Consider the following 23066-nt stretch of genomic DNA (forward strand, 5'->3'; position numbering starts at 1 on the left):
TTTCCCAAAATTAACTGTAAAATTATACAACATTCTAGTAATATTACTTATAGATTGGTATTAAAGTGCTTTTAAAGAATTTAATTTGATGCAGTTCAGTGGCAGAGCACCTGTTTAGTATACACAAGCCTTAGATTAGCATGGGTGGGGGCAGAGAGAAGGAAGGAGACCAGCTAGCTGGGCATGGTGGCACATGCCTAGAATCTGAACACTTGGGAAGCTGAGGCAGGGGGATTGCCATGAGTTTAAGGCCAGCCTGGGCTAAATAGTGAGTTTAAGGCCAGCATGGACCACATAGTGAGACTCATCTCAAAAAAAGAGAGAAAAAGAAAGGCAGGAAGGCAGGAAAGCAGGAAAGAAGGAAGGCAGGAAGGTAGGAAGTAAGGAAGGAAAAGAAAGAAAATAGGCTGGGGATTTAGCTCAGTGGTACGGCCACCTGCCTCCCAAGCCCAAGGACCCGAGTTCAATCCCTGGTACCAAAAAAAAAGAAACAAAGAAAGAAAGCTAATCAGATTTTTTTTTTTTTGGTACCAGGGATCAAACTCCGGTCCTTGTGCTTGCGCAGCAGGCAGCAAAAGCACTAAGCTAAATCCCTGGCCCTCTAATCAGATTTTTAAAATTCAAAACTAGCTTTTTTTTACATAGTACTGTATAAGTTATTCAAAAGAAAAAGCCCTTATATTTCTTTTTCTTAAAATTAGGGGGAAAAAAAAAGAATTGTTCAAGGGCAAAAAACTAAGTAAATACAACATGGATTCTGATCCTGCATGTACTTAGAGCCTACGGCAACATAATAGTTGTGAAATTTAAGAATGAATTCCCTTTGAGCAGGGCATGGTGGTGCCATGCCTGTCATGCCAACACTCAGGAAACTGAGACAAGAGGATCGCTGAGAGTTCAAGGCCAGCCTGGGCGACATAGTGAGTTCAGGACCAGCCTGAACTACAAAGGGAGACCCTGCCTCAAAAAAAAAAAAAAAAGAATGAATTTCCCACCACAGAGGCATAAAAGATGAGAAAACTATGAGCTGAAAATGGGACATTCTCCAACATACAATTAAGTGAAAAAAGCAAACCACAAAACTATATATATACCTACCATTACATAAAAGAGGGGGAAAGAAATGTACGTATTTCTAAAAATACAAAAAATATCTCTGCATTACGATTTTTATCTAAAATGTCCTCCAGGGCCGGGGATTTAGCTCAGTGGTTCTGCTGCCTGCCTCTCAAGCGCAAGGACACAAGTTTGATCCCCAGTACCAAAAAAAAAACTCACTTATTTGCTAAAATGTCTTCCAAAGCCTCATGTGGAAGATGACTGGATCATGGGGGCTTACAGCTGGCTTGCTGTTAGGAGGTGGGATCTGGTCAGAACAGGTGAGTTACTGGAGGTGTGGCCAAGGCCTATCCCCCTCCCTCCTCCCTTGATGGCTCTCTGCTTCCTGCTGCCAAGCTATAAGCTGTTTCTCCTCTGCCATGCTACCTGCCTTGAAGCCAGCTGACTATGGACTAAAACCTTTACAAACTGTGAGCCAAGACAAACTTTTCCTCCTTTAAGTTGTGGGTATCAGGTATTGTGTCCTGGTGATTAGAAAGTAACTAAAATACCCTGGAAGGTTACATTACAAATCAACAACACTGGTTGTCTCAAAGAAGAACTAGGGAATGGGAGTGGAAGAGAAGTTTCTCACTGTATAATCTCTGAACCTTTTGAATTCTGAACCGTGTGAATGCACTGCTTATTCAGAAAACAAATTGGGGCGGGGGGGGCGCAGTAAATTGGAATTAAATCCAGGGTCTTTGCATTGAACTACATCCCCAGCTCTTTTTATTTTTATTTTGAGACAGGGTCTCACTAAATCACTACATTGCCCATGCTAAGCTGGAACTCTGGATCGTCTGTGTCAGTTTCCCAAAGTACTGGGATTACAGGCATGTGCTATCATGCCCAGTTTATAAAATTATTTTTAAAAAACAAACCTCCAAGTGTAGAGATGATCCCAAATAAGGCACAGAAATGCTTAGCAAAACCAAGGCAAATACACCAAACCTATAACCATCTTAAGGTGTCTGAAGCCAAAGAATCCACCTAATCCAATGAAAAGCAAACATTTATTGAGCAACTAAAATGTTCAAAGCACTATGCTAGGCTCCATCAAGGATACAGAAATAAATAAAACCCAAACCTTATCTTGTTAACCCCTTGTCTTAGTAAAAAGCTTATTTATAAAGAAATATCATTTGATTAAATCAAACTTAACTAATATGGGTATGTGTACTTGGAGAAACCCAGCAATACTATGAAGTCTTAACCAATACCAGAAATATTGCTGTGGGTTACAAGGAAAGAAAACCCCAAAGGATTTCCTAAATTGAAAGAAATATGTTTACATTCTTTCTCACTTCCTATACTCACCAGCAACTTTGAGGTGTGCATGGAAATGTTTATGTGTCAGCAGGGGCTCTGGTAACTCTCCTAGAAACATCTTCAGCAAAGTAGCAACATCATTTGAATGAAACTCTCCTGATTCCAAGTCAATATCAGTTCCATTATTGAGGGCATCCCTTAAAATCTGCTGTCGGACACTATTGCCTGGAACTCTAAACAAACCCTCTACTCGCAAATCTGCTTAGCATGGAAGAGAGCAAGCGGACAAGCAAACAGAAAACAAAAAGAGAAATTATGATTAATATACATAGTCTAAACATTACTTTTCAGTTAAAAGACCCTTTACAAAGCCTTTAAATGACACTTTTGCATCTTTTTCCAGAGAAGTTTGGAACCTATTGGCCCTTGAACACGTATCTGAACATCCCAGAGCACCTGGCCCAAACTTAAAGATGGACTACCCACAAGTCATTCACCCGCCTGAGGTATATCTGGAGAATGAATTTAACCTAATCACTGGTGGAATAAGCTGGAAATATTCATTGAAAAAAGCCAAATCTCCCTTAAGACCCCTTCCCTCTATATTTCCCAGACTTTGTTTGGAGGGACTGAGTTCATCTGTGGAAGTTTGTTGCTCCTGTAAACTGTTTTCCCCACTCAGAATAAATCTAGAGTCTCTGCACTGTTCCAGAAATTAGAACTCTGTCAGATCACCTTTCAGTCGAAGAGATTCCCAGAAGCTCAGTGTCATCTCGACCAAACTATGTGGCCCTTCCAACTAGGTTCTAACTTCATCTAAGGAGATTTTTTAAAAAGGTAGAACATAACAGTTTTTATTTGATCTAGAAGAATCATGTCCATGTCCTCATTTTTTATAAACCTCTTCTTCAAGGGTCCAAGTTCACATGCCTGCAAGGCCAGGCGGGTTAACGGTAAAAGAACCCTAACAAACTGGAGCACACTTCCCTGTGCTCTAGCTGATTCTGTTCATATGGCAACTGGGCCCAAGAATGCTAGATTTTCCTATCTTGCAAAGAAGTTGAAAACCTGGACTCTTCTCATTTTAAAACACTGATAACTGGCCAAGGATTTAGCTCAGTAGTGTCGCTGTCTGCCTCACAAGCGCAAGGTCCTGAGTTCAATCCTCAGTACAAAAAAAAAAAAAAACCACTGAGAACTAATTTTATTTTTAATGTAATCCTTTGTCAACAAAAAAAACGTAAGTGCAGATGACTCAAACCCCTAAGCCACCAGTTTCCAACCTGTGCTGTAGCTCCTAGCATAATGTTCCACACAGAATAAGGCATAAATGTTTGGGCTGAATTTATCAAGGCATCATATAAGGCCTTATATATCAAGGCCACCATATTTCATATACACTCAGCTGTGTCAAGTACTTAGAACAGTGACATGACCAGCAAGACTACTAAAAAATGCAATAGAAATTAAGTAAAAAGTGTGTATGAATCACAGAATTCTAGGGATTAAAAGTAGCACGCTCCCTTGTTTAAATGTCATAGTTATTTAGTGACAACAAATTTTCCAGAAGAAAAGTTTCTTTGAGTTAAGGGGTAAATGTAATTTCATAGACACTATCTACTTTACATGTTTGAGAATATCATGCATATCAATATATAAGATGAAGTTTAAAAGGCCATATATTTTAAAATCTGCCCCTGAAATCATCACTGGTTAGTTCTTTGGTAATGGTTAACTGGCACCTACTTATCCAATGCAGTTAGCCTTCATTAAACAAGGAACAATAAAACTTTTAGTAGTCTTACTTTTGTGCAGATATTCGATCAGTTGGTATATCTGGGCAATGCCTTCCTCCGTCAATGGGGATCCAAATACCACTCCTTTTTCTGAAAAACCACATGACAGAACAGAACTGTATTTCACACAAATAGTACAAAATTCATCATATTTAAAATCACCCCAACATTACAGTTCAGCAAATGTTTTCATCAAGTGAATAAACAAAAACCTGAGCACTGGAAGTGTACCAGAAAATACAATTGGAACAACTCTCAAATCAGCTCCAAGTTCAATATTAAATTGTAGGTTCTGTAAAGACCAAGACTGTTTTCTTATTTAAGTAATAATATCTATCACATTGATAATTAAATTAATTTTAAAACAAAAAAGAACTCGCAATTGTCAGAGCATGACACATCATCCACCAGAGCTGGCACAGGATGTCATCTGTTAATGCATAAATATTTTTTCTAGCTGAATGATTTCTCTATCTTGTTAATAAAATATGACCCACAGATTTAGCTCAGTGGTACCCCACGCCTGCCTGGCAAGCACAAGGTACTGAGTTCAATCCCCAGTACCGAAAAGCAAAACAAAACAAGACCTCCTTCATATGTCATCAAAAGTAGTGCTACAATTTTTTTATTTCTTGAAAAGGCTTTTTTTGGGCGAGTTGTAAGTACCAGGGAATGAAAACATTTGAGAACTATTGCAATAAAAAAATGTTCAGGCTTTCTTTTCTGTGCTCTCCAGTTATGTGACTTTGGGTTTTAAATATATATATATACATATATATATATATATATATACACACACACACACACACACACATATATATATACACACACTAGTTTAACTAGTTTAACACAGTGACACACACCTATAGTCCCAGCTACTCAGAAGACTGAGACAGGAGGATCACTTCAACCCAGCAATTCAAGGCCAACCTGGGCAATATAGCAAGATACCATTAAAAAAAAACCTGAGAGATCTAAAGATGCTGGGAAGCTGACCCTGAATGGCTCTGAAAGTGATGGGGCCCCCCTCCCCACCCCACCCAGGGCCTGCAGAGCCTATGGGTACCTGTCAGCCCCCAGGTGCTGCCCAGACTCAGTGCCCAATCTCAGGCAGGCGAGTGAGCCTGGGAGGACCTTTGTTGTGTGGCCCAGTGGACCCTATGGGAAGGGAAGTCTAGTTCTGAGCTGAACTTGGCCAGGGGAAAACCCAGGAATGAAAGGTGGCTGAGGAGCAGGGCTGAAAGCTAGCCTGATAAGTTGGTATCTTTGCTGCTTTGGCCCAGGTAGAAGCAGGGAGGTGTGACCAGTCCTGATACTTGAAAGAGAAATTTTTGGGAGGCCTTATCTCTTTATTGCTTATCTGAAGTCTTTGATTTGATCCAAGACAGGCAGTTGATTAGCACAGATTCATTTCCACCTGTTTGGGATCAGCCATGGGAGACATTTTCTCACACTTTTATTTAAGGGTCACTTGCTCCAGTGAACCCTGAGCAGCAAAAGCCTCCTGTTGGGTATGGACACTGGGTGGTTCTGAACAGGGTTTGCATGCAGAGAAAGTAGAATCTGGTGGGTGAGGCAAGGCTCAGCCCTGTGCTGTTTCCACAGCCCTGGGCAGATCCCTGGTTCCCCTTCAGCAGCCCAGAGGTCACTGATACAATGAATGTGAGGGACCAGCCCTGTGTGTTTCTCAATCCCCAGTGTTCTTGGGTGACCCCCACGACTCTTTCCAGACCTGGTACCACTAGTGCTATTTTTACTTCATAGTTCATGTTTTAGCTCACTTTTTAAACATTTGAAGACTTTTGCTTTGAGGGAACTTTAGACTTACAGAGAAGAGTTTTAGAAATAGTACAGTTTCCCTACTTGTGCTCCTCATCTCCACTTCTACAGCTAGCATCTGATAAACCACAGTGCTAGCATCAAAACCACAGAGAGACTGGAACTACAGACTTGATGACTTTACTCAGATTGGTTTTACAAGGTCCTCCCTTGGTGTCCTTTTCCTGTTCCAGGATCCCATGTTGCATTTAAGTCTCCTGTCTCTTTAGTCTAGCAAATATTTCTTTTAAAAGGAAACTTTGTATCATTCCCTGAAATAGAACATTAGTATAACTTGCCATACACAGTAACTGTAAAAATAAACATAGTAACTGTTGAAGTTAAAAAAAAAAAAAAAACTGAGAATTAAATACTATTTTAATAAAATACTAATAGGGCATGAAACTTAAGATCTCCTTGAAACCACCTAAACAAACATGTCACCTATTAGGGACTGAATGCATTTACTTTAATTATTTTTTAATCTTAATAGTTTTATAATTTATTACTAGTACTTAAAATTCTACTCCTTATGAAAATGAGAAAAATGACCTAAAAATGCTTGAGGATAACCATAACTCCTCAATGAATATGCAAGTGTTACAAAAGAAGTCCAATACAGGTAAGTGGAACAAAAATACCTATAATCCCAACATTCAGGAGGCTGAGGCAGAAGGATCACTGCAAGTTTGAGGTCAGCCTGGACTACATAGTGAGTTCAGGGTAAGCCTGAACTATGTAGTGAGACCCTGTCTCGAGAAAAAAAATAAAATAAAGTCCAGCAAGTGCAGAGAGCAGCTGAGACCTGCCCACCCTTCACAGACACCACTCCTACCCTTCCGCTTGAGAGACATTAGAGATCGGAAGAATCCAGATGCTAGGCCAGCCCCACCAGGCAGCTTAAGGTCTACGTCTCCCATCAGCTGAGCCAGCTCAGTTCCAGGTAAATCGATAAGTCTTGTGATGTTGCTGACCACCAACTCAGTGAACACCTCAGGTTTCTCATGTCGGAGTTTTTCCACAAAGAAGTCAGGATTGAAGACAACAGGCTGACCTCGAAGGGAAGGATCATTGCAGATGACAAAACTGCAGATGGCATCACTGAAAAAAATGAACCAGAAGATTGTTTAGAGGATCATTTTGATACATGTTACTTTGTCCTACAGATGGACACTTTGGTTCCTGAGTCCACATAGGCAGAGCTTTCCTTACAATCAGCTTCCTGTAGTTGACCCAGCTGCCTATGAATTCTGTTCCTCATAACCAAAAAGCTTTCACAGAATAAAGAAAACACATAGGTACATAAAATAGATTACTAATGAAGTTTTGTCCAGGTCTGTAAATAGGTTTTATTTATTTTTCAGTGCTAGGCCTTGAGCTATGCCCCCAGCCAAGTTTCATTTTAAAAATCTTTCAATTCTGGATGCCTCTGACCTATCTATCATTGTAGACCAACCTTTGCTCAGTTACTTCTCTCTAGATCCTCTAGTCTTAGACAATTTTCCACTCCTATATTCCATTTGATTATACTCTTGGCAAAATTCCTTTGACTTTCAAGAAATATTTCTTTGTTTTTTTGTTTTTTGTTTCCCAATGACTAACTACTTATACCCCTTTTTACTTCTAATGTAAGTTACTTTTTTTTTTTTTGTACCCGGGTTCAAACTCAGGACCTTGTGCTTGCAAGGCAGGCGTCGGAACCGCTGAGCTAAATCCCCAGCCCATAAATTACATTTAAGGACTGTGTAGGGCCGGGGATTTAGTTCAGTGGTTTGCTCGCCTGTTGCACAAGTGCAAGGACCTGAGTTTAATCCCCGGTAGCAAAAAAAAAAAAAGAACTGTGTTATTCCATCTCTTATAACAGACACTGCATTGTTTTTACCCATTGTCAATTAACTCTAATGGCTTGTTCTAATCCTTACTATATAAATGGTAATAATTCTTATTATATTATTATATGAACAGTCATCTGTTATATGATTAAGGAATTGACATAACACAAGCCAGAAAGGACAAATTATCATATCTCAGTCACACAAAGTTAAATTCACCTGACTCACAGACACATTTCCTCAGTAAAAACAATCACAATTTAAAAGTTGTTCATGACAGGTACACCAAAGCACTATTCTAGGAAAGATGACACATCTTAAATATTAAATATAACTGAATAATAAAAGTCTGACCATATTACATGAATAATTTTAATAATAATATAATAAAAACAAGATATAAGTAAATTTCAAAGTTTATCACTACTCCCTTGAAAAATTATCAATTTTAATCAACAGCCTAAATTTTCAGCTGGTGACTACAAGATTCCTTTTCTCTAAAATGATAATGCACTACAAAAAATCACATAAAAATGTAAAATTATGACTATATGACCAAAAAGTCACTAGGGAGGACTTAGAATGCTTATCTCCTCAACTTTTTTACACACGAGGATAGGTCATTTTCCTGCATAAACTTAAAGATGCCAATGATTATAATATAAGCCAATTAGGATCAGAAGGCATTTAAACTTTGACAAGATTCCCCTCCCCATGCTGGAAATTGAGCCCAATTTCTGGACAAGTACTTTACTATTGAGCAACATCCCCAGCACTTTTCATATTTTTTATTTTCAGACAAGGTCTCCCTACATGGCTTAGACTGTCCTCCAATTTACACTCTCTAAGTCTCAAATCTTGTGAGTAGCTGAGATCACAGGAGTGTGCCACCACTAAGCCTAAAGAGACTCTTTTTAAATGTCTATTTCAGGCAAAAACAAGAGTCCATACAGAATTACTATTTATAATCACTGATAAAGTGAAATTACTGAAAAGTCCAGAAAACCATGAAAAGTGTTAGCACCAAAAAGAATCATAATTTATTTGAGTCCAAACTAATCATCTTATGGAATTCACATCCCATTTAATTCTTTGTTTGTGAGATAGGGTCTTGCTATGTAGCCTAGGCTTGCCTTGGACTCACTGTGGAGCCCAGACTGGCCTCGAACCCATGGCAGTCTTCCTGTCTCAGCCTCCCAATTGCTGGGATACAGGCATACGCCACCACACCCACCCATACATCCCATTTAATTCTGAGTACCTAATTCCAGATTAAATTAGTTCTAACATACAAATGCATATGAACAGCATCCATTATATTCCTGAAGTAGAAGCATGTATACACATAAAATCTATAGTCTTATATTTTATTAATGTCAGTTAATTCTAAAACTTTTATCACAGCTAACCCTGGCAGCACTAAACTAGATCAAACAGACCAATGAGAAAGGAGTTAAAAGCACAAAGCTACTAGTATATTGTTTCTCAACACAGTTCTTCCTACCTGGCCATCACTCCCAAAACTGCCTCTCCTGAACAGCCTGAGCAGGTAGAAAGAAACAGATTCGAGGTTGCCAGTACCTACTTATAAGGAATACAAGAAAAAGATAATCTTGAAAGTCCTAACACATAAGAACCACAATCTCTTTGTTTTTCTTTCCCCTCTGCTCTCCCCCTCCCTTCTATATGCATTCACTACCCTACACTTTAATTTTTTAACTAGCTCTTTTTTTTTTAACCTCTTGCTCATTTTTTTCTGAGTGGAGCATCTGGCAAGATAATAGTCTTAGTTAACTTTTCTCCTTGCTGAAACAAAATGCCCAACACCCAAGATTAAAGGAAGAAAAGTTTATTTTGGCTCAAAATTTGTAGAAATTTCAGTCCATAATCAGCTGGCTCCAAGGCAGGGTGGCATGGCAGAGGGGCATCACAGAAGATAAACAGTTTGTGACAGGCAGAAGGCAGCAGAAGCATCCACGCGGCAAGTGACAAGCAACAACCTTCTTTTTGTCCCTTATATTTCATCCAGGTGGGGAACCCTTAACCCTACCCAGAACTGTGCCAAACCAACCAGTAGACTGATTTAGTAATCACACACCCTTGATCCTAGCATCACACACTCTACATCCAGCCACTTCCAAAAGGCTCCACCTATGACCACATGAGGCTTTGGAGGAACACTGAGATATAAACCACAACAATATCTAAAAGATAGACATGTTTTTTTTAAAAAAAGGAATATAGCAGATAAGAGATGGAAAAGACAGTTTTAACAGATTTTTTAATTATCCCCACATCACAAAGTCCACTAAAATCTTTCCAAAAACTATACCACAATACAAAGCTAAGAATACAAAGGAACACGCTTAACAGCTTAAGAAAGTCCTATAGGGCCGGGGATTTAGCTCTGTGGTTCTGCCGCCTGCCTTGTAAGTGCAAGGAAGGACCCGAGTTTGATCCCCGATACCTAAAAAATAAATAAAAAATAAAAAAAAAAGAAAGAAAGTCCTAGAATGAAAGAAAAAATATTATATTTAACCGAAAACAACTTCCCACTCTATAATATTTTAAAATAAACTCAAGTTTGCTCAAGTTCTAGGAAAATAAATAAATTTCTTACATAAATGCTGAAAGCTTCTGACGAGGCATTGGTAATTGAAGAGACAGGAAAAAACTTTGTCCTTGTTTGCGTGACAAATAAATTTCCTTTCCCTACCCCAGCACAGCCTACACAAATTCCAGACATATTAGAGGACACAAGGACACATTATGGAGCCTGAAAGGCAGTATTTATTAGAACTCTGAGCTCTCTCCTGAAAGTAGGAACAAAATAGAATTTTAAAATTAGATCAGTTTGCTTTGGAGGACCTATACTTGCATTTTGCAGTCTTCATATGTAATCATATTGCCAAAGACAAACTATTTCATCATTTATTGTAAATAACACTTTTCCCCAGACCTACCACAAAGTTTTTGTGATGTATTGTCTTCCAGTTGCAATAACAATTACTGAGTTGCATCAATTGAAGGAAACAAAAAGACCAGTTAACTATTATTTGCCAACACACAGATGAAGCTGAACAACAGACTTCCCATCAGCACTGAAAGTTGTGTTAGATGAAATAGTTACTTAATGTATCAGCATAAGGATGAGCAGTTTTACAATATGGGGGGAAGGGTCCCTACCTCACATCATACACAAAATAATAAATGCTGGGCCAGGCGCTATGGCACATGCCTGTAATCCCAGGGACTCCAGAGGCTGAGGCAGGAGAATTGAGAATTCAAGCCCAGACAGCGGGAACTTAATGAGACCCTGTCTCAAAATTATTAAAAAGAGGGATGGATGCATAGCTCACTGGTAAAACACTCTACCAATGAACTATACCATCAGCAGTACTTTGGTATTTTTCATTGATGGGAACATAAAACTCATTTTATAATAAATAAATAAACAAATATATTTAAAACTTTAAAGTATTAAAAAACAAGCCATAGGACCAGGGATCTAGCTCAGTGGTTCCACTGCCTGCCTCGAAAGCGCAAGGATCCAAGTTCAATCCCCAGTACCAAAAAAAAAAAAAAGCCATAGACTAGAAAAAGATATTTGCTATGCATATAACAAAGGATTAGTGTTCAGAATTTAGCAGTAAGCAAAAATTAATGATATTCAAATTTTTTAAAAAGTCAAAAGGATATAATCAACAATTCATAGAAGACACAAAAATGTGTCGGCAATACACAAAAATGATAATATATCTGAAATATTATGTACATATACCAATTTCCTACAGTAAATGTAGTCATTATACTCTAAAATATGTACTAAGAAAAGTAAAAATATAAAAGTAAAAATATGTACTAAGTATATATATATATATATATATCATAACTGAGTTGGGTTTGTTTTGAAAGGCAAAATTGGTGAACAAAAACTAATCAGCAAAAACCATCTTAACAATATAAAGGAGAAAAATATACAATCATCCAATAAATAAATATATAAAAGATATTTTATAAACAGTGACTATAATTTTAAATAACAGCAAATTAGGAATAAAAAGATATCATTTGAGTCTGATACTTTTGTCAAAATGATAGCTAGGGAAAGATATTTTAAAATTTGCTTTAATACCTTGAGATTCTGGTTCATGTTTATCATCCTGTTTTTGTTGGGGGTTTTTTGGTTTTGTTTTCTTGGTTTTTCAGCTTTCAGGGTCTCACTATATAGTTGAAGTTGGCCTTGAATTCACTATGTAGCCCAGGCTGGCCTCAAACTCATAGCAATCCTCCTGCCTCAGCTTCCTGAGTGCTGGGATTACAGGCATGCCCTACTATGCCACGCCTTGTTTTTTGTTTTTTGGTACTAGGAATAAAATCCAAGGCTTGGGCTGGGGATTTAGCTCAGTGGTTCCAGAACTTGCCTCGCAGGACAAGGACCTGAGTTCGATCCCCGGTACCAAAAAAAAAAAAAAATCCAAGGCTTTTGCACTGAGCTACATTCCCATCCCTTTTTATTTTTTATTTTGAGACAAGGTTTTACTAAGTTCCCCAGGCTGGGCTCCAATTTTTGATCTTCCTGCCTCAGCCTCCCTGAGTACTGGGATTACAGGCATGTGCTGCCTTGCCCAGCTTCCTCTTATCTATTTGAAGATCCAGGTTCCATGGTGATAGTCTCCAAAATTCATCCATGATATTGGTAATTTGTGTTTTCTCTTTTTAAAATTATGAATATTATTGGGGTTATCAATTTTATTAGCTTTGTCAAGATTCCAACTCTTGGCTTTGTTGAACCTCTCTACTGTATGCTTGTTTATTTCATTAATTTCTGTTCTTATCTTTATAACTTCCTTTCTTCTACTTTCTTTATTGGATTCAGGACAAAGGTACCACTGTAAATAAGTGGAAACATATGACCTTTTCATTGGGATACTTGAATATCTAAAGGGGGACAAATTGGAAATTAATACCTATCTCACACGATACTCAAAATTCAATTCCAAGTGAACTGTAGAACTTAGGGTAGGGAAATTTTTTTTTTTTTTTTTTTGAGACAGTCTCATTTTGTAGTTCAGGCTGGCCTTGAACTCACTATGTAGCCCAGGCTGACCTTGATCTCACAATGATCCTTCTGCCTCAGCCTCCCAAGTGCTAGAATCACAGAAGTGCGCCACCACACCCAGATGGGAAATAATTTTTAAATAAGACTTTTAAAATATTAACCCTAAATAAAAAATATTAATACACCTGATTTCATTAAAATAATTTGTATTCATCAATACACATCACTATGGCTGAGAATGTACTTTAGAGCTAGAGTGCTTGCCTAGCAGGCATAAGAACCTGGGTTCAATCCTCAGCACAAGAGGAGGAAGGGGGGGAGGGGTAGGAAAGAGGGGGGAAGGCGCAAGAGGAGGAGGGCATAGGGAGGAGAAGAAATCACTAACCAATGAATTTGCAATATAAAAGGCATGCCGGGGATTTAGCTCAGTGGTTTCGCCACCTGCTGTGCAAGCACAAGGACCTGAGTTCGATCCCGGTACCAAAAAAAAAAAAAAGGCATGTGTGGTGGCATAGCCTGTAATCCTAGCTCTCGGTAGGCTGAAGCAGAAGGATCACAGCGAGTTCAAGGCCAACTTGAACTACACAGTGAGCCTTCTCTCAAAAAAAAAAAAAAAATGTATATACAGAACCCCAAAAGGAATATTTTGAATACTCATATATTAAGAATTCCCACAGCCGGGGATTTAGCTCAGTGGTTCCACCGCCTTCCTCAAAAGCACAAAGTGCCGAGTTTGATCCCTGGTACCAAAAAGAAGAATTCCCACAAATCAATAAAAATTTTTACAAACAACACAAAAGAAAAATGGGCATGGAATTTCTTTTTTTTTTTTAAGAGTAGGAAAAATTTATTGGGAGAAAGAAAGCTCCTGCCTAAGAGAGACAGAAGGGGGACCAGAACATGGGTTGTCCCTGGGCATGGAATTTCAACAAAATCCATTTTAAAAGATAGCCAAGCTGGGGGGCCTGGGATTTAGCTCAGTGGCGCTGAGGCAAGGTCCTGAGTTCAATCCCAGGTACAGCAAAAAAAAAAAAAAAGCCACGCTGAGCATGGTAGTGCATGCCTGTAATTCCAGTGCTTGGGAGGCTGAGGCAGGAGGATCACTGTAAGGTCAAGGCCACTGTCTGTGCTACAGAGTGAGTTCAAAGCTGGCCTGAACTACATAGTAATACTTTGTCTCAAAAAGCCAAAAAAAAAAAAAAAAAAAGCACCAAATGTCAAATATATTCATGGGAAAAATGCTTGATATTATTAGACATTAGAGAAATCCAAACTAAAACAACAATAATATACTATTATCCACCAGCATGACAAAAATTAAAGAAACTGACAATATCAAGTTTTAAAGAAAGCAACAGGAACTCTCTCATACTAATAAATACTGCTATATATCAGTACAACCATTGTATTTTATTTGGTTGTTTGTTTTTTTTTTTGAGACGAAGTGTCACTATGTAGCTCAGGCTGGCCTTGGACTCACTATGTAGCCCAGGTTGGCCTTGAACTCACAGCAATCCTCCTGCCTCAGCCTCCAGAATGCTGAGATTACAGGTATGCACCACCACACCTGGCTAGTGCAACCATTTTAGAAAACTGGCCCTGGAAGGGTGGGGGATTTAGCTCAGTGGTTCCACCGCCTGCTTTGCAAGTGCAAGGTCCTGAGTTTAATCCCCAGTACCAAAAAAAAAGAAAAAAAGAAAACTGGCCTTATCTATTAAAGTTGAGCAAACTATATGCCTAGGATCTAGCAATTCTATTCTATATCTAATATGTGCATCCACATGTGCACCACATATTGCAAACAAGAATGTTCATCACCTTCTTTTCCAAACAGCCAAAAGTGAAAGCAAAATGTCCAGCAGAATAGTTTTTTAAATTGTGGTATTTGCAATGGAGTATCATACAGTAATGAAAAATGGACAAATTCTAGCTATACATAGCATTACAGAAGAATCTCACAAATGAGTTCAAGGCCAGCCTGGGCTACATAGTGAGTTCAAAGCCAGCCTAAATTACATAGTGAGACCCTGTCTCAAAAAACAAAACAAACAACAACAAAAAGACAAAACTAGTTTTTAGAGATACTTGCTTACACAGTAAAACTGTAAAGAGAAGCAAAGATAGATTTACCATAGAATTCAAGGTAATAGTTACCTCTTGTGGGTGGTGATTAAGAGGAGGTAAGAAGGCATAAGAAGGGTTTTTAGGGTGCTAGTAAAACTCCTGTGATAAATCACTGAGCTATAGAAAAGGGAGAGAGTTTTAAGCAAGTATGGCCAAATGTTAAGATTTGCTAAAGCTGAGTGACGAAAAAATGTATTAGATTGTTCTATATATTTATATGTACAATCAACAATTTATGACTTTTTTTAAGAAACCAAGTAGTTTTGACCTAAATCTTGTTACAACTTGATATAAATATCACAAGGGGCCACGAGGTATGACCGTACTCCTGTAAACCCAGTACTGATGAGGACTGAGGCAGGAGAATCACCATGAGTTTGAGGCCAGCCTGGGCTACATAGTGAATTCAAGGCCAGCCTGAATTACAGAGCGAGACCCTGTCTCAGAAACAAAACAAACTTTTTAAAAAATCATAGGGGCTAGCGGTATAGCTCAGAGGTAGAGTAACATGTGCAAGGCCCTGGATTCAATCCCCACAACAACAAAAACAAAAAAAGAAAAGAAAAAGAAAGAAAGAATATTAGCAAATCAAAGTATATATTCCAGGCTAATTACCATATTATAAAAGTTTTTGCATGGCTGGGAATGGGAATATGGCTCAGTGGTATAGTGTTTGCCTGGCACTCACAAGGCCCTAAATTAGATTCTAGCACCACCACTACCATCACTACACATACACACACACACACACATACACACACACACACAAAATTGCATAGATATGACCAGCAGCAGGAGAATCAGTGGTAGGTATATACGCATACAGATGGCAAGGACTCCAGGCAACTATGCCAAAGATTCATAAAGGCAAGATCCCTTCAAAGAAATAATTTTATAACCTACTTATAGTCTACAATTATTACTTTTACCACTAGATGGTACTCTACATGTAAGGTGATATGATGGTAAAAGGACTGGAAACAGAACCCACAGCTAAATCAAATAAAGAAAAATGAAATGTGTGTGCTTTCAAGGCATGCTGACCCCATGAATCTGGAAAATTCAAGGCAGTAAAAAAAGCCAAAACCTGCATCCTGCAGGTGTACTTTCTGACTGACTACTACCAAAACTGCATACCCGCAAAACTAAATGTTTCCTCCCTAATGAATTGCTGAACTTGATTTGTTCTCCAAGAACCACAACCTTCGCAGCATCTATCAAAATATGCATTATATTTAAGTTTGTCTGAGTCTGACTTAACTGAAAGAAGTATGTATTCTTCCCGGGGATTTAGCTCAGTGGTTACACCGCCTGTCTCGCAAGCACAAGGTCCTGAGTTCGATCCCCGGTACCCCCAAAAAAAAGTGATTACTTAAATAAGCTATAAAATACAAAAGAGATGTTCTCCCTCTCTGTGAAATTTTAAAAAATTTAAAGGTCATTCTGACTGGATATTAAAGAATTATTGATTTTTAAAGTATGATTAACCTTTTTTTAAAGAGTCTTCATCTCTTCCACTGAACAGAATTTTAATTTACTCAGACCAAATGTGGCATAATTTTGAGCAACTGATGTAGTATTAAAAAAAAAAAGACTATTTAACACTGGTGTTTCCAATATTGTTCTTAAATTAAAATAAGTTTGGAAATTTGGACTGCAATTCTTTCTCTACAAGCCAAGAACACTTCTAGGCTCTCCAGAATACATCTATAGTTTCAGTACACTAAGTAATGCTGTCCAATTATTTTCACTTTTTAGAATCTTCATTCACGACAAAAAGACTATTTAATTGCACTTTTAGAACAGAATATAAATGCTTTAATACTTTTTACAAGGTAAAAGGTTGATATAGCTGATAGAAGCCTGAAATAATAGAAAGTAGTAGTCAAAACCATGATACTGGGCCGGGGATTTAGCTCAGTGGTTCCGTCGCCTGCCTCGCAAGCACGAAGACCCGAGTTCGATCCCCGGTACCAAAAAAAAAAAAATGATACTTTCCTAACTTCAAATAGTACAGCCAACTGGTACTGTCTGAAATTTAATGAACAGGAAACAGAAGTTTAGCCAGGCATGGTGGTACACGCCTGTAGTCCCAGCACTTGGGAGGCTGAGGCAGGAGGGTTGCTGCAAGTTTGAGACCAGCATAGGCTACATAACAAGGTCAAAGCCAGCCTGAACTAAACAGCAATACTCTGCCTCAAAAAAAAGGTGGGGGGGGGGGGGTCAGGGATTTAGCTCAGTGGTTTCACCGCCTGCTGCGCAAGCGCAAGGACCCGAGTTCGATCACCGGTACCAAAAAAAAAAAAAAAAGACAGAAACAAAAGTTTAAATTATTTTATCATAAACCTATAAAGCTAGCTAGTTAGAACTAAAAAATAAATATACAGAGCTGGGCACATACCTGTAATCCCAGCACTTGAGAGGCTGAGACAGGAGAATCACTGTGAGTTCGAGGCCACCCTGGGCTACAAAGTGAGTTCAATGCCAGTCTGAACTACATAGCGAGACTCTATCTCAAAAAACAACACTTGGGGGCCGGGGATTTAGCTCAGTGGTTCCGCTGCCTGCCTTGCAAGCGCAAGGACCCAAGTTCGATCCCCGGTACCAAAAAAAACACTTGGGCTGGAGATTTAGCTCAGTGGTTCCGCTGCCTGCCTCACAAGCACAAGGACCCGAGTTCAATCCCCAGTACCAAAATAAAAAAAAAACTAAATTAATTAAGTTAAACCAAACCTGTGGAAATTTTTAATGTGATGTTACTACTTACTACAATGCAACAAACATGATCCAAACACAGTAAGATATATCTTCAGCCCCATGTTTAAGACAGAAGCCTTTAAGAAAGGAAAGCTATCTTCATGTGTCACAACATAAAAACTGGAATACCAAATCTACAGAGCTGAGATTTTGCTCATACCCTGTGCCTTATAGCTAACTTTAGTCTCAGAACAGTTTCCATCACTTTAATCTGTATTAGGTTACCATAATATTTTGTTTTTGCTTTGTTTTCTGAGACAGAATCTCACTATATAGTCCACGCTTCATTCCTCTTGCCTTAGCCTCAGGAGTCCCAGGATCACAGGCTTGTACCACTGTGCCTGGCAGTAATATTCCTTCTTATATGTATCAAAACTCATACTGAGGGGCCAGGGATTTAGCTCAGTGGTGCCGCCACTTGCCTCGCAAGCACAAGGTCTCTGAGTTTGATCCCTGGTACCAAAAAAAACCAAACCAAAACAAAAAAAACTCATACTAAGCACCGCGTCTGCCTCACAAGCGCATGGTCCTGAGATCGATCCCTGATACCCAAACAAAACAAAACAAAAACCTCATACTAAACAATGAGTTCTGGGTTGCAAAAGAGGATTTATTTTTTGCATTTGTCCATTTAAGTTTTAGTCCACAAGTTAGGACAAAAACACACAAGTGCCACTGCACAATGCAATGCATATTTAACAGTAGTCAGCTATACAATAGTGATTATATGGAAAACTATAGTTGAAATAGTAAAACTATTCCAGGTATATTAGAGAAAGTTATTTTTGAACTGCTGGGGATCAAACCAAGGGCTTCATGCTGTTGAGCTAAATCCCAGAGAAATGATTAAATATTTTTTTTATTTATTTATTGTACCATGGATCGAACTCGGCACCTTGCAAGCCAAGCGCCAGAACCACTGAGCTAAATCCCTGGCCAAAATGATTAAACATTTGACAGTAAAAGTCTCTTTGTCTAATAAAGTTGGAGTTAAAAACAGGGTATTCCAAAGAATCTAACGAAGCTGATCAGATACCAGTGACTTTATCTAACATTTTCTTTCGATTTTCCATTGACACGTGTAAGCTCTTACTGAAAGTAACAAGCACTGATAAAAACAGCAGGACTTATACACAGGAATTGGTATCTCAGTTTTTCTCCAGTGTTTGAAAATTTTAAATTTTTTTTTAATTTCTTTAGTTTCTTCTACAAACTTGTTCAGGTTGTTTTTATTTTTCTCCTTAGCTCTTGGTTTAAGAATTTCTTCATCAAGGGCCAGGCATTTAGCTCTGTGGTTTCACCGCCTGCTGTGTAAGCACAAGGACCAGAGTTCGATCCCCAGTACCAAATAAATAAATAAATAAATATAGCCCAGACATTTAAAAAAAAAAAAAAAAGAATTTCTTCATCAAGCCGGGGGTTTAGCTCAGTGGTGGTGCGCCTGCCTTGCAAGCACAAGGTCCTGAGTTCAATCCCCAGTACAGGGAAAAAAATAATAATAATAATTTCTTCAGCAGCAGGTATTTCCACACTAATCATCTTTAGTCATGTTTTCCTATCAAAAAATCACTTTCTGTATATTATTTTCCCTTTTTGACATTCACATGTTTGTCTCCTTTTCAGGCCTTTCTGCCCTCTGTCCAGTATTTCTGGCCTTAGAAACTCTCTTTATAGACAAAGCAGCTTCTTCATTGTTCTCTCATGGCAAATTCACATTCATCTTGTTTGGAATTCAGGACTTACGAAACAACTGTCCTCTACCAATTTGTTATCACATTCATCATGTTGAAGATGTGTTGTCTCATCTACTTCTGACTCTTCAATAGAAGAAATGGAGCCATCATCATCCCAGTACCTTCGATTATCAAGGTCTTATTTTTCTAAATCTTCACCAACATTCATTTGTTTCAATGATTCCTTAAGGTGGTGGTCATACTTCAATTTTCATTGTAGTTAAAAAATCCTCTTGCTACAGCTTGCTCAAAACTTAAGTTTCCTCCAAAATAATGGTTTATTTCCATTCTCAGATTGTAAAAATGAGAACCTAGGTCCTTTGTCGTTAATTTGTTTTGTTTTTGTTTTTGTTCTTTTTGGTACTGGGGATCAAACTTGGATCCTTGCACTTTCGAGGCAGGTGGCGGAACCACTGAGCTAAATCCCCAGCCCTTTAATTTGTTTTTTATCTATTTGTGATTTTTTAGTGTTTCTCCTTCCTTTTGGTCTTCCCCCTTGGTGTTAATTTTGGCTTGTATTTCCTCTTTTTTACGTTTCTTCCTTTTCTTTTTTTTTTTGGTACCGGGGATCAAACTCGGGTCCTCGAGTTTGCGAGGCAGGCGGCGGAACCACTGAGCTAAATCCCCGGCCCTCTACCTTTTTTTGAATCTTTCAAAAATAGCTTTTAAAGGCAATGGTCTTGGTTATATAGATGAGTCGCTCAAATATGTTTGAACACTTTCAGGTATATGAACAAATTTCCTAATGAATTTAGGACTCAATTTTCTTTGAGTCCATTTAGGTAAGGAAGGTATACATTGTGTTTTATAAGCTGTACCAGATGAAGAACTATCACTTTGGTTTTTAATTTCCACAGCTATATCAGATGTCATAATAGTTAACAGGACTTATCTGTCACTTTTTCTTTGTCTTACATGTTCACTTCAGCAGCACATATACTTTTTCTTTGTCTTAAAGTTTCTCCTCCAACCTCACCACAGAAAAGCTGAATTCAGGGCCGGGGATTTAGCTCAGTGGTTTCGCTGCATGCTGCGCAAGTGCAAGGACCCGAGTTCAATCCTCAGCACCACAAAAAAAAAGAAAAGCTGAATTCAGTTTTAAAACAATTTTAGACACTAACAAAAAATGTACACACACCCTATATCATTCTTTTTTTTTGGTACCGGGGATAACATTCTTTACAGTACTGCCAGCCCACTTTTTTTAATTAAACAAAGTAAGGTTGTTGGATAATATTTGCTATGCTTTATACTGTGGTTGCAGGGTACTTACCATTTTATGCAGATGAATTTTTAAATTGTTTTCTTCCATCCTCTTTTTTCCCCAAGATTAGCCTTTCTTCAAAAATAATGACTAAAGTCTCTAAACCAGATAACTGATAAAAATGTAAAATAAAACCAGATTCAGAGCCAGGCATGGTGGCACATGCCTGTAATCCCAGTATTCAGAAGGCTGAGGCAGAAGGATCACCATGAGTTCGAGGCCACCCTGGGCTCCACAGTGAGTTCAAGGCCAGCCTGAACTATATAGCAAGATTCTGTCTCAAAAAGAAAAACAAAAATAAAAAAGTTTCAAGAAAATTTCCTTTAGAAATCTGTTACTCATTATGACATAGATTAGGGCATGGCAAAACTGGCTGGGGAAGTAAGCATGACCTGTTTATTACAAGATTCCAGAATACATGCGGAGAACAGTTCCCAAAGCCCTGAACATGGACTTCTCTTGAGAGTTGAGCAGGTTTTCAATAAGATGGCCTAGACCCGACATCAGGCTGAGGCGTGGAATCCTGGCACCACCTCTCAGGACCCATATGTAGCAGTTCTTCCAAGTTTCCTTGAGATTTGGACAGTATAAAAGGACAGAGATGCCAAGAAGAGTTTGCGATCATGACTTTTCTACAGTAGCTTGTCCTGCTTCCTCCAGGGTATACTTTTATCTTGCTTTATCCTCTTTCACTTGGCCTAAGATTGCTCTCCAGAGCCAGCTTCTCCCTCACTCTTCACTTTTAGTTTTTCAAATAAACTTTGCCACTGCTTTTTGCTCACTTTGTTCAATTCTTTGTTCAAGATGAGAAGAGCCTGGAATCTAACTCCAGAAAGAGAGGCAAGCAACCCAGAACTTAGTAATATTTGAGCCACATTTAGAAGGAGCTACCCAATAACAATTACTGCCTTTAGACAGAATTTCACAGCACAAATACAAAATTGGACTCAAGATACTTAAACTAGGTTTTACCATCTATTATCTAGACTTCTTCAGATCCATAAAGGTTCCATTCATCACTTTTCTTGACACTGCTGTCTTATCAGAGAAAGAACAATTAACAAAAAGGGTTTCAGGGAGTCATATGTTTTTTGTTTGTTTTGTTTTGTATTGTTCTGAGATACTAGGGATTGAACACAGGGCATCACACATGCTAGGCAAGCACTCTACCACTGAGTTACATGCCCAAGCCCTTTCTATTTTTTTATTTTGAGATAAGATGTCACTAAGTTACCCAAGCTGGCAACTTTTGATCTTGCTGCCTTAGCCTCCTGAGCAGCTGGCATTACAGGTGTGTGCTATCACACCTAGCTAGACACAGGTTTTTTAATTTTCCATACTCTAAGGTATATGTAAATTAGCAAGACATAGGAAGCCTTCTCTTTTTCAAGCAACTTCCTTATACTCCAGAAACATTTCCAAGCACCCACCAATCTGTTCCTAAGGTTTCTGTTCCTAAATTCTAGCTGGACATTGCTGGCATATCAAACATCACCATCTTTTCACAAAGGCTGTCACTACTGAGGCTTGCTTTGCCTCCTTCCAACCCAATGTGTTCCTGTTTGCTTTTTCTGATTCAGCTTCTTTTTTATCCAGTGAACACTGAGGTTAAAAGCCCTGTGACTCTGTTATTAATTTTCCCTCTTTTTCTAATAATAGTTCACACTTTCTTTTTACATTTCTTTTCAATTCCAAAAGCAATGAGGGCCAGAGATGTAGCTCAGTGGCACTGCACCTGCCTGGCAAGCCCAAGGTCCTGAGTTCGATTTCCAGTACAAAAAAAAAAAAGAAAAAACAGAAGTCATGAGCTCTATTGCCCTATTACCAATTATGGAATGAGGTGACTATATTTCATTTCCTGCTTTGGTTTTTCTCTTTTTGACTCAAAAGTTTTTATTATTTCTAGCTGGGCACGGTGGCACATGCCTGTAACCCCAGCACTTGGGAGGCTAAGGCAGGAGGATCTGCGAGTTCAAAGCCACCCTGAACTACGTAGCAAGACCTTGCCTCAAAAAACCAAAAAAAGGGCCGAGGATTTAGCTCCGTGGTTTCGCCGCCTGCTGCACAAGGACCTGAGTTTGATCCCCAGTACCAAAAAAAAAAACCAAAAAAAGCAAAAAGCAACAAGAAAAGTCTTTACTCTTTTTATACTACTATCAGTAAAGTAGATAACTTCTGAATTCCTCTTTAGTATTGTTCACTTAAGAATTATTTGGGGCCTGGGATTTAGCTCAGTGGTTTCCGCCGCCTGCTGTGCAAGTACAAGGACCCGAGTTCGATCCCCAGTACCAAAAAAAAAAAAAAGTAGTA

General features: G+C 38.6%; 1 protein-coding gene and 1 non-coding gene across 7 annotated transcripts in view; both read right to left on the reverse strand.

Annotated features, from left to right (window-relative positions):
* Arhgap19 (Rho GTPase activating protein 19) overlaps positions 1 to 23066 on the reverse strand; it is a 77952-nt gene that overhangs the window by 52278 nt on the left and 2608 nt on the right. For 4 of the 6 annotated variants that reach the window (XR_015440382.1, XM_013069810.3, XM_087185056.1 and 1 more), the window contains exons 2-4: positions 6820 to 7085; positions 4176 to 4256; positions 2419 to 2628 (exon numbers count right to left, since the gene is read on the reverse strand). Coding sequence is in view for 5 of the 6 variants with exons in the window: in XM_013069810.3 (XP_012925264.1) it covers positions 2419 to 2628; positions 4176 to 4256; positions 6820 to 7085 (557 nt within the window). In the remaining variant the exon portion in view is untranslated. Of the gene's footprint in view, positions 1 to 2418; positions 2629 to 4175; positions 4257 to 6819; positions 7086 to 10436; positions 10481 to 20407; positions 22736 to 23066 lie in introns of those variants that run through there. The other 2 variants (XM_087185057.1, XM_087185054.1) reach the window with 2 other exon arrangements.
* On the reverse strand, positions 18304 to 18433 carry LOC147825673 (small nucleolar RNA SNORA40). Its single transcript, XR_015440608.1, has one exon. It is a non-coding gene; the product is annotated as a small nucleolar RNA SNORA40 (small nucleolar RNA).

Source organism: Heterocephalus glaber, unplaced genomic scaffold (assembly GCF_053883595.1).
Source record: "Heterocephalus glaber isolate CG9 unplaced genomic scaffold, H.glaber_assembly_v1.0 deba00001497, whole genome shotgun sequence".
NCBI classification, from domain to species: domain Eukaryota; kingdom Metazoa; phylum Chordata; class Mammalia; order Rodentia; family Bathyergidae; genus Heterocephalus; species Heterocephalus glaber.